Source organism: Somniosus microcephalus, unplaced genomic scaffold, assembly GCF_052327205.1.
Source record: "Somniosus microcephalus isolate GS21.2 unplaced genomic scaffold, FLI_Smic_1.0 unresolved_chr6, whole genome shotgun sequence".
NCBI classification, from domain to species: domain Eukaryota; kingdom Metazoa; phylum Chordata; class Chondrichthyes; order Squaliformes; family Somniosidae; genus Somniosus; species Somniosus microcephalus.
In genome coordinates, this window is record NW_028225184.1 from 11,066,650 (window position 1) to 11,079,040 (window position 12,391).

Consider the following 12,391-nt stretch of genomic DNA (forward strand, 5'->3'; position numbering starts at 1 on the left):
GGGGACGAGGCGAGGGGGGGACGAGGCGAGGGGGGGGACGAGGCGAGGGGGGGGACACGAGGCGAGGGGGGGGACACGAGGCGAGGGGGGGGACACGAGGCGAGGGGGCGGCGAGGGCTCGGAGGTGGTGCCTCCTGAACACAGCCTGCGAACTCTCACTGACTGGATTCACGTGAGCGAAGTGAATGGCGGACGGGCTCGAGGGGCTGAATGGCCTCCTCCTGCCAGCACCGTCGGGAGATGGAGGGCGAAGAGAGCAAATCTTTTGGAAGTGAATCATACTTTGCTGTTTGAGCCGGAGCTCCACGGCGGGGTCGCTCGCTTTATCTTTCTTTCCCTCCTGTAATTGTTTCTCCTTCTCCTTCTCCACCTGATATTCCAGCAGCTGTTTCTCTGCCTGTCTGTAAATGCGCAGCAGCCGGAAGCACAGAATCTGATGGAGCCTCAGGAAAAAGTACCAGTTGTTATTAACAAAGAAGAGATTGTAGACATCGTCCAAGTTCTTCTGATATTCGGCCACTTGGTCGCGCAGGTCCAGCCGTTCCTCAGCCAGGCTGCTCTGCGGAGACTCTGCTTCTTTCGGCCCCGAGTCCACGTTGTTGCCCACACTGTGCCGCTGATCACTCTCCATCTCCTCGTCCGTCGAATCCTCCGACTCGCTCAGCTCACCGCGCTGCGAAAAGAACAAGTCCGGCACAAAGTGGTAGATGATGCGCTTAATGTGATCCTTGTCCTCCTTCTGAATGGTGGGCTGCCGCTTCACGTGGTAAATGATGAGAGAAGCAGCATCCTCCATGATCTGCTTATCCTCGTACACGAACATCAGGTGCGGTCCAGCGATACCCGGGCCGCCCTCCTCGGAGCTCTGCTCCTGGCGCTAAACCAACAGAACAGAAAGGGTTAACGCCCCGAGTCCTTACATTGTACCAGACAGAAAAATACTGAGGGTTACAGTCCCAGGACCGACTGACTGACTCTAACCTGGTTATTGTCCCAGGACTGACTGACTCTAACCTGGTTATAGTCCCAGGACTGACTGACTGACTCTAACCTGGTTATAGTCCCAGGACCGACTGACTGACTCTAGCCTGGTTATTGTCCCAGGACTGACTGACTCTAACCTGGTTATAGACCCAGGACTGACTGACTGACCCTAATCTGGTTATAGACCCAGGACTGACTGACTCTAACCTGGTTATAGACCCAGGACTGACTGACTCTAACCTGGTTATAGACCCAGGACTGACTGACTCTAACCTGGTTATAGACCCAGGACTGACTGACTCTAACCTGGTTATAGACCCAGGACTGACTGACTCTAACCTGGTTATAGACCCAGGACTGACTGACTGACTGACCCTAACCTGGTTATAGTCCCAGGACTGACTGACTCTAACCTGGTTATAGACCCAGGACTGACTGACTCTAACCTGGTTATAGACCCAGGACTGACTGACTCTAACCTGGTTATAGACCCAGGACTGACTGACTGACTGACCCTAACCTGGTTATAGTCCCAGGACTGACTGACCCTAACCTGGTTATAGACCCAGGACTGACTGACTCTAACCTGGTTATAGACCCACGACTGACTGACTGACTGACCCTAACCTGGTTATGGACCCAGGACTGACTGACTCTAACCTGGTTATAGACCCAGGACTGACTGACTGACTGACCCTAACCTGGTTATAGACCCAGGACTGACTGACTCTAACCTGGTTATTGTCCCAGGACTGACTGACCCTAATCTGGTTATAGACCCAGGACTGACTGACCCTAACCTGGTTATAGACCCAGGACTGACTGACCCTAACCTGGTTATAGACCCAGGACTGACTGACCCTAACCTGGTTATAGTTATGGGAATCATTCCCCCAGTGGAGATAAAACGAAAAACTGGAAATCTGTAATAAAACAGAAAGTGTGCCCCCTCCCATCTCTCAGAGCCCGTTACTGCTGTTGAACTCTCCCTTGCCCCTCAGTCCCTTTCCTCGGCCAGAATATTGTTCCTGAAACAAGCTTCCAGCAGCGAAAGATTAAAAATACTTAAACCAAACGTCAGCCCTCAGACGGGTTCTTACAGGGTGTCTGCACCATTTCCAGAGGTGTTAAACCCCTCATTGTGGGCCGTCTCTGGGTCTTTGGCCTTGTTAATGAGGCTCACCGCCAGTAAATTAAACAGAGGAGCATCCCTCCCCAGGCGCGGTTTACAACACTCGCCCTTTAACCGGTAAGCTGCAGTCTGTCATTGGGGAAATGTCCGGTTACCTCATCGTAAACGCTCTCGATCTCGTTCAGCAGACTCTTGGAGCGCAGCGCCTTGGTGTCGTTCTGTTTGAAGTTGACACCCTGGTGATCCAGTGATTTCAGGTAGGATTTCTCGTACTGCTCCCGCCAGATCTTATTGAACCCTTGCTGTGCCTCCCGCCACTCCTCCTCCTTGGCTTTCAACCTGCAACAGACCAAATTTAACAAAACTTCCAAATCTGTAACTCGTCTGCAGACTGCGGGCTTGGATTTGAGGAATAAGACTCAGCAAGAACAATGAATTCCCGCTAGTGCCTGGCTTTCCTTCAGTGTTTGCACAGAATCACCAGCACAAAAAGCTAAACAACGAACCCCTCTCCCCCAAACTCTCCGTCCCCGAACCCCCCCGCCACCGCAGGTCCCGAAACCCCTGCCCCCACCTGAACCCCCCACCCCCGAATTAAAAGGATTAAGTGGATAGCTCTTTGAGTGAGCCAGCACAGGTACAATGGGCCAAACGGCCTTTCTGTCCTGTAACATTCTATGATTCTGGTGTGTCCTGAAGGTTTGATTGATGACAGAGCCACGCTGGGACGTCCTGTCATATTAAAGCTCACCTTTTCAGCACCACAGGTACAGCGGTTGCCGGATTTTTCTTGAGTCCATCAATTATTTCTGGTGCTTTATCTCCATAGATACGATAGATGGCTCTGCGGTGAATGACCTCCGATGTCCCTCCCAGACAATTATCCAGACGGTATTTATCCTGATCCTCCGGAGACATCCGAGTCAGTTTCTTCTGCATGCTCTCAAGCACACGGATTGTGGCGAGATTGGTTTCCAGGACAACGTCAAGCTATTTGTAAAGAAACAGTCCAGAAGTAGATATCCAATTACTAATTGCAGCAGAGTAACCATGGCAACCCCTCTCCAAACCCAATTCCAGAGTAACCGTGGCAACCTACCCTTCCCCAAACCCAATCCCAGAGCAGACAAGGCACCCCCTCCCCTCCCCTCCCCCAACATCAGGTGACAGCGCAAACTGAAAGCGAGCTGTGGTGCTGGGCGTGTAGCAAAGGCAGTGTGGTTTTAATGGGGGATTTTAACTTTCACATAGATTGGGATAAACAGACCAGCACCTGTCAGAAAGGTAGTGAATTTCTTGAGTGTCCGGGATAGTTTTCGACAACAATATGTCCTAGAGGGGAATGTCATGTTAGATTTAGTAATGAGCCAGATTTAGTTAACAGCCTCACTGTGCGTGAACATTTATCCAATAGTGATCATAACATGATCAAGTTCAACGTAGTGTTTGAAAGGGAGAAACATGAAACAGCTACTAAGATTCTAGATTTAGGTAAGGACGACTTCAACGGGATGAGGCTGAGACTGTCCACAGTAAACTGGGCAAATCTGTTAATGGGTAAAATGACAGGAGATCAGTGGAGATGTTCAAAAAAGAAGTTAAGGTGATACAGAACCAGTTTATACCCGAGGGGCAAGAGTTCCAATTGCCAATAAACCAGCCGTGGACGACTAAAGAGGTAAGGGACAGTATAAAACTAAAAGAAAAAGCATACACAAATGCAAAAAATAGCACAGATCCTGGCGAATGGGAAAGATACAAAGAACAGCAGATTTGCTGACGACACAAATATAGGCGGCATTGTAGATGAAAGCATAAAATTACAAAGGGACAATAGCAAAATACTGCGGATGCTGGAAATCTGAAATCACAGAAAATGCTGGAAACACTCAGGTCAGGCAGCATCCGAGGAGAGAGGGATATCGACAGATTAAGTGAATGGGCAAAACTGTGGCAAATGGATTTCAATGTAGGCAAATGTGAGGTCATCCACTTTGGACCTAAAGAGGATCGAACAGGGAACTTTCTAAATGGTGAAAAACTAAAAACAGTGGAGGTCCAAAGAAACTCGGGGGCGTCCAGGTACACAGATCATTAAAATGTCAGGAACAGGTACAGAAAATAATCAAAAAGGCGAATGGAATGCTGGCCTTTATATCTAGAGGACAAGAGTACAAGGGGGTAGAAGTTATGCTGCAGCTGTACAAAGCCCTGGTTAGACCACACCTGGAGCACTGGGAGCAGTTCTGGGCACCACACCTTAGGAAGGATATATTGGCCTTGGAGGGAGAGCAGCGTAGGTTTACCAGAATGATACCCGGACTCCAAGGGTTAAGTTACGAGGAGAGATTACACAAACTAGGGTTGTATTCCCTGGAATTTAGAAGGTTAAGGGGTGATCTGATCGAAGTTTTCATGATATTAAGGGGAACAGAGAGGGGAGAGAGAGAGAAACTATTTCTGCTGGTTGGGGATTCTAGGACTAGGGGGCAGAGTCTAAAAATTAGAGCCAGACCTTTCAGGAGTGAAGTTAGGAAACACTTCTACACACAAAGGATTGTAGAAGTTTGGAACTCTCTTCCGCAAAAGGCAATTGATGCTAGTACGATAGCAAAATACTGCAGATGCTGGAAATCTGAAATAACAACAGAAAATGACTTTGACTCTATTTCTCTCTCCACAGATGTTGCCTGGCCTGCTGAGTTTTTCCAGCATTTTTTTGGCAATTGATGCCAGATCAAGTATTAAGTTTAAATCAGAGATTGATAGGTTTTTGTTAACCTAAGGTATTAAGGGATATGGGCCAAAGACGGGTACATGGAGTTAGGTCGCAGGTCAGCCCTGATCTCACTGAATGGCGGAACAGGCTCGAGGGACTGAATGGCCTCCTCCTGTTCCTATGTTCCTAAGCCTGAAACATTAATTCTGCCCACAGATGCTGTGCCTGACTTGCTGAGTGTTTGCAGCACGTTCTGTTTTTGAAAGCCAGTTCATTACCTCAAACCTCTCGTCCTCACAGCGATGAAGCTGCTCCTCATACGGGGTTTTCTTGGAGCTTACAAAGGTGGAATCTTCTGACCAAGAGGGGAATGAGACCCAGGTGTCATTGAGAACCTAAACAGGGAGTGTGAAATAAGAGCACATCAGTCAGAGGCAGAATCGGTGAAGACTGACGGGTGCCTGGCGAGATCTGTGGGCTCAAGGATGGTGGAAAGTGAATGAAATAACTAACAAAATTAAACTCTTCGAGTAACAAGACTTCTAACGTTCGAACCACCGGGGCGCGAGCGGGACACCGGGGCGCGAGCGGGACACCGGGGCGCGAGCTGTGCGGGACACCGGGGCGCGAGCGGGACACCGGGGCGCGAGCTGTGCGGGACACCGGGGCGCGAGCTGTGCGGGACACCGGGGCGCGAGCTGTGCGGGACACCGGGGCGCGAGCTGTGCGGGACACCGGGGCGCGAGCGGGACACCGGGGCGCGAGCTGTGCTGTACACCGGGGTGTGAGCTGGACACCGGGTGAGCTGAGTGTGTGCACCGGCGGCGGGTGTGAGCGTGCGATGTGCACCGGGCGAGTGTTATTTCACATCCAGAAACATCACCCCTCCAGCTTCCAGAGCGAGGAGAGAGTCGCCAACGCAGGAATTCAGCTCCTCGAGTGTTTCAGGCACTGAGAACGGAGACTTCGAGAAATAGAACCCCAGAGATTTTTAAATTCAGGGCCACTTGTTAAATAAACTGAAATGATGGTCCTGGGCATCAGGAATTTAAGTTTTAAGGAAAGGTGAAAGGAAGTTGGGAAATCCTGAAGGGAAACGGGCGAACTGATTCAGGCAAGGGCTCGAGTCCTGGGGACTCGCGTTAAAGGGGGGACGTTAGGAGTGAGAGCGGAGAGTCAGAAGATCTTTCACCCAGAGATCGCAGTTGTGGGTCACACTCCTGTAATACCCTCACACACATCTCTTACACCCTCCTTATTTTAAAGTACCTCTAGTTTCAGTACATCAATAAAACAACCACCAAGACTGGATTTGCGCCAGTGTCTGTGGAACTGCTCGTACCTCCTTGCAGACTGCAGTCCGCCCGCTGCACTTGGGTTGCTGGTAGGTTTTGGGCAGAGCTCTGTAACTGGAGCCCAGCCTCTTACACGAAGCATAGTCGATCTCCCGGGCAATTCCATCCACCGGTCGGTCTCTCTGCAACGGCTGTGTGAGGGAGAGCTCCCGCTGACCCAAGAACGACTTGAAACGTGCAAAAAGCTCAGGGAACTTCCTGTTTGAGAGACAGAGAGAGAGAGAGAGAGACCGAGAGAGAGAGAGCGAGAGGCCGAGAGAGAGCGAGAGGCCGAGAGAGAGCGAGAGGCCGAGAGAGAGCGAGAGGCCGAGAGAGAGCGAGAGCGAGAGGCCGAGAGAGAGAGAGAGAGCGAGAGGCCGAGAGAGAGCGAGAGGCCGAGAGAGAGAGAGAGCGCGCGAGAGGCCGAGAGAGAGAGAGAGCGAGAGGCCGAGAGAGAGAGAGAGAGGGCCAGACAGAGAGAGAGCGGCAGAGAGCGCGACAGGCAGAGAGACAGGCAGAGAGAGAGAGACCGAGAGAGAGGCCGAGAGAGAGAGAGACCGAGGGACCGAGAGAGAGAGACCGAGAGAGAGAGAGAGACCGAGAGAGAGAGAAACCGAGAGAGAGACCGAGAGAGAGACCGAGAGAGAGACCGAGCGAGAGAGAGACCGAGACCGAGAGAGAGAGAGACCGAGACCGAGAGAGAGAGGGACCGAGAGAGAGAGACGGACCGAGAGAGAGAGACCGAGAGAGAGACCGAGAGAGAGAGAGACCGAGACCGAGAGAGAGAGAGACCGAGAGAGAGAGGGACCGAGAGAGAGACCGAGAGACCGACCGAGAGAGAGAGAGAGACCGAGAGTGAGACCGAGAGAGACCGAGAGAGAGACCGAGAGTGAGAGAGAGAGACCGACAGAGAGAGAGCGAGACCGAGAGAGACCGAGAGAGAGAGACCGAGAGAGAGAGAGACCGAGAGAGAGCGAGAGAGAGACCGAGAGAGAGAGACCGAGAGAGAGAGAGACCGAGAGAGAGAGAGACCGAGAGAGAGAGAGACCGAGAGAGAGACCGAGAGAGACCGAGAGAGTGAGACCGAGAGAGAGAGACCGAGAGAGACCGAGAGAGACCGAGAGAGACCGAGAGAGAGAGACCGAGAGAGAGAGAGACCGAGAGAGAGAGAGAGAGACCGACCGAGAGAGAGAGAGAGACAGAGAGAGAGACCGACCGAGAGAGAGACCGAGAGAGAGAGACCGACCGAGAGAGAGAGAGAGAGAGAGAGAGAGAGAGACAGCGAGAGAGAGACAGAGAGAGACATGGAGAGATTGAAAAAGTTGAGAGAAAAGATGAAACAGGCATGAGTACCTATCAGTGGAGGAACCCCCCTCTTCAGCTTTTCACAGTAGTGAGATCAGCTGCTAACTCAAATCCTAACTTCCCTTTCCACATATAAAAATATTCCCATGCAATGCAATGAAAATCTTTAATACATTTGAAAAAATGTAGATCCAGCCCAATCACCATTAGCAGTCGGCTTTCAGCAGTTACTCTTCACTGATATCGCACACACGTGTAAAAAGGAATTTAAAATCCCGCTTCCAGCCACTCTTATTAAAAAGCAGCTTGCACAGACTGAATGAATCTGCCTCGAACAAGCTCATCATTTTTGCATCACTGGAAACGGACTCCATTAATGGAGTCTTGTACTTGAAACCCACTCAGACCGAGGAGACACGCAGAATCAACCAGCATTCACCGTGAGTTTCGCAGGTTTCTAAAGGAAGCCGAGAATGAAAACACCGGACCGATGCTGTCGGGAGTTTCCATCCTGCGGTCAGAACCAGTGGACGAGCTGCACCGACTTACCCCAGGAATGGAGTGACCAACTGGAGGAGCTCAGAGCCAGACACTACCTCCTGGTTGAACAGGGCGATGCAGCGCAAGAAGTTCTCGTACACTTCCTGGCTCTTCAGGATCCTGCGCACCTGAGGGAAGAAATCCAAGCAATCAGAGAGTCGCACACTCCTCACTCGACTCCACTGCACAAGGAGCATCCCTGCATTCAGCTAAAACAGGCAGCCAGGCATAGAGTGAAGATACCCCACGGAGTGATGAGCAAACTGCCCCGTGCAGTGGCTCCACAACCACCTAGGCACCGCTCTGTGTACAAGTGTTTCACTGATCAGCAGCACCCGTTACAGCAACTCCGCCCTGCCAGACAACTAGCAGACAGCGAAAGGCCACTGGAATCATCAGCACTGAAGGACGACATTCGGCCCATCGTGCCTGTGCCGGCTCTTTGAGCGAGCTCTCCAATCAGTCCCACTCCCCGGCTCTTTCCCCACAGCCTGGCACATTTACCCCTTCAAGTATTTCTCCAATTCCCTTTTGAAAGTTACTATTGAATCTGCTCCCACCGCCCTTTCAGGCAGCGCATTCCAGATCACAACAACTCGCTGCGTAAAAAAAAAGTTCTCATCTCCCCTCTGGTTCTTTTGCCACTTACCTTAAATCTGTGTCCTCTGGTTACCGACCCTCCTGCCACTGGACACAGTTTCTCCTTATTTACTCTATCAAAAACCCTCATGATTTTGAACACCTCAATTAAATCTCCTCTTAACCTTCTCTGCTCTAAGGAGAACAACCCCAGCTTCTCCAGTCTCTCCACGTAACTGAAGTCCCTCATCCCTGGCACCATTCTGGTAAATCTCCTCTGCACCCTCTCCCAGGCCTTGACATCCTTCCTAAAGTGCGGTGCCCAGAATCGGACACAATACTCCAGCTGGGGCCGAACCAGTGATTTATAAAGGTTCAGCATAACTTCCTTGCTTTTGTACTCTGTTCCTCTATTAATAAAGCCTTACTTTAACAGCCTTCTCAACTTGTCCAGCCACCTTCAAAAACTGGTGTACGCCCACCCCCAGGTCTCTCTGTTCCTGCAGCCCCTTTAAAATTTAGGAAGAAGCACTGAGTGTAAATCAGCACAGAAGGAGCATTCGGCCTGTCGAGCCCCTGCCAGCTCTCTGCAACAGCACTTCAGCTAGTCCCACTCCCAGGTACTTATCGAATTCCCCTTTGAAAGCCACAATTGAATCTGCCTCCACCACCCTTGTTAGCCACGTGCAGTCAGCTAACTCACTCTGTCGAAGAAGCTGAACTCTCGCAGGGTGCCATGCTTGCCCGCGGAGGCCAGTGACCGGTCCTTCACACTTGACAACTTCAGCTTTTTCTGAAAAACATTTAAATAAAGATAGACAGAGCAGTGAGCAGAAACAACACAAACAGGGCAGTAGGTGAGGGTTGCACCATGCATCCGATTATTGCCACATGTTGAAGTGCCGTCACAGGCTGGGGCAGCAGAGACGGAGCAAGGAATGAAAGTGCCCTGTGGGCCAGACACACGAGCAGCTGCAACAGCCTCTGGAACACCTCACTCAGCGAGTGAAGTAAACTAGAAACAGCTAGCAAAACAATTCATTACAATCACTCGGTAACACACTGACTGAACCAAACTCCAGGACGCACCAGATTATCCCAACCTGGGTGCATTTGCCTTCATTCAAACAGGTCTGTATCGAACTCATGTGGAGCATAAACGCCGGCATGGACTGGTTGGGCCGAATGGCCTGTTTCTGTGCTGTATATCCTGTGTAATCCTATGGACTCGTGCTGTATCCGACCCGAGAGTGTTTGATGGGTCAGTGTAGAGGGAGCTTTACACTGTATCTAACCCGTGCTGCACCTGCCCTGGGAGTGTTTGATGGGGACAGTGTAGAGGGAGCTTTACTCTGTATCTAACCCTTGCTGTATCTGACCTGAGAGTGTTTGATGGGACAGTGTAGAGGGAGCTTTACTCTGTATCTAACCCGTGCTGTACCTGCCCTGGGAGTGTTTGATGGGACAGTGCAGAGGGAGCTTTAGAGTCATAGAGTTTTACAGCACAGAAAGAGGCCCTTCGGCCCATCGTGTCTGCGCCGCCCATCCATCCCTGTCCAGTCTAATCCCATTTTCCAGCATTTGGTCCACAGCCTTGTATGCAATGGCATTTCAAGTGCTCATCCAAATGCTTCTTGAATGTTGTGAGGGTTCCTGCCTCTACCACCCTTTTAGGCATTGAGTTCCACATTCCAACCACCCTCTGGGTGAAAAAGTTCCTCCTCAAATCCCCTCTAAATCTCCTGCCCCTTACCCTGAATCTATGCCCCCTTGTTATTGACCCCCCTACTAAGGGGAAAAGTTCCTCTTTGTCTACCCTATCTATGCCCCTCATCATTTTGTACACCTCAATCAGGTCCCCCCTCAGCCTTCTTTGCTCCAAGGAAAACAACCCCAGCCTGTTTAGTCTTTCTTCATAGCTGAGGCGCTCCATCCCAGGTAACATCCTGGTGAATCTTCTCTGCACCCTCTCCAAGGCAATCACATCCTTCCTATAGTGAGGCGACCAGAACTGCACACAGTACTCCAGCTGTGGCCTCACCAGCGTTTTGTACAGCTCCATCATAACCTCCCTGCTCTTATATTCTATGCCTCGGCTAATGAAGGTAAGTATTCCATATGCCTTTTTAACCACCTTATCTACCTGTTCCGCTGCCTTCAGGGATCTATGTACATGTACACCAAGGTCCCTCTGACCCTCTGTACTTCCTAGGGTCCTACCACTCATTGTGTATTCCCTTGCCTTATTTGTCCGTCCAAAATGCATCACCTTGCACTTTTCAGGGTTAAATTCCATTTGCCACTTTTCCGCCCATCTGACCAACCCGTTTATATCGTCCTGTAGCCTGAGGCTTTCCTCCTCGCAATTTACCACCCCACCAATTTTCGTGTCATCTGCGAACTTACTGATCATACCTTTCACATTCTCATCCAAATCATTTATGTAGATCACAAACAACAAGGGACCCAGCACCGATCCCTGAGGTACCCCACTGGACACAGGCTTCCAGTCACAAAAGCAACCTTCGACCATCACCCTCTGCCTCCTGCCACTCAGCCAGTTTAGGATCCAATGCGCCAAGGCACCCTGGATCCCATGGGCTCTTACCTTCTTGACCAGTCTCCTATGCGGGACTTTGTCAAAAGCTTTACTGAAGTCCATGTAAACCACATCCACAGCATTTCCCTCATCCACCCCCCTAGTCACCCCCTCGAAAAATTCAATCAGATTTGTCAGACATGATTTACCCTTGACAAAGCCATGCTGACTATCCCCGATTAATCCTTGCCTCTCCAAGTGTAGACTAATTTTGTCCCTCAGAATTTTTTCCAATAATTTCCCTACCACAGATGTTAGGCTCACTGGCCTGTAATTCCCTGGTTTATCCCTGCTACCCTTCTTGTATAATGGTACTACATTAGCTGTTCTCCAGTCCTCTGGTACATCCCCTGTGGCCAGAGAGGTTCTGAAAATTTGTGTCAGAGCCCCTGCAATCTCCTCCTTTGCCTCCCACAGCAGCCTGGGATACATCTCGTCCGGGCCTGGGGATTTATCCACTTTTTGGCCTGCTAAAACCGCTAGCACCTCCTCCCTCTCGATGCTAATATGTTCAAGTATGTCACAGTCCCCTTGCCCGATTTCTATGTCTGCATCGTCTTTCTCCATAGTGAACACAGATGCAAAAAATTCATTTAAAACCCCGCCTACATCATCTGGCTCTACACACAGATTGCCACTTTGGTCCCTAATGGGCCCTACCCTTTCCCTGGTTATCCTCTTGCCCTTAATATACTTATAAAACATCTTAGGATTTTCCTTTATTTTGCTCGCCAGTGTTATTTCATGGCCCCTCCTCGCCCTCCTAATTTCTTTTTTAAGTATGCCCCTGCACTTTTTATACTCCTCTAGGGCTTCTTCCGTCTTTAGTCTTTTGTAACTGCCAAAAGCCCCCCTTTTATTTCTAATGCATTTTTGTATATCCCTTGTCATCCAAGGTTCCCTTTGCTTGTTGGTCCCACCCTTGACCTTTACAGGAACATGTTGGCGTTGTACTCTCTCTATTTCCCTTCTGAAAGTCTCCCACTGTTTTGATGTGGATTTTCCTATAAGTAGCTGCTCCCAGTCCACTTTGGCCAGATCCTGCCTTATCATATTAAAATCGGCCTTCCCCCAATTTAGAACTCGTATTTCCGGGCCGTCTTTGTCTTTTTCCATGACCACCTTAAATCTCACCGAATTATGGTCACTGTCGCCAAAATGCTCTCCTACTGACACTTCCACCACTTGCCCGGCTACAT

At 50.4% G+C, this 12,391-nt stretch overlaps 1 protein-coding gene across 1 annotated transcript in view; it reads right to left on the reverse strand.

Annotated features, from left to right (window-relative positions):
• The window catches only part of LOC147087058 (paired amphipathic helix protein Sin3b-like), a 45,095-nt gene extending 35,610 nt beyond the window's left edge, over positions 1–9,485 (reverse strand). Inside the window, 7 exon segments of the mRNA XM_085978027.1 lie at positions 97–877; positions 2,272–2,455; positions 2,868–3,106; positions 5,114–5,230; positions 6,178–6,388; positions 8,024–8,142; positions 9,297–9,485. Of these exon segments, the coding sequence (XP_085834153.1) occupies positions 97–877; positions 2,272–2,455; positions 2,868–3,106; positions 5,114–5,230; positions 6,178–6,388; positions 8,024–8,142; positions 9,297–9,470 (1,825 nt within the window). The 5' untranslated portion in view covers positions 9,471–9,485.
• Between the last annotated feature and the right edge of the window lie 2,906 nt (positions 9,486–12,391).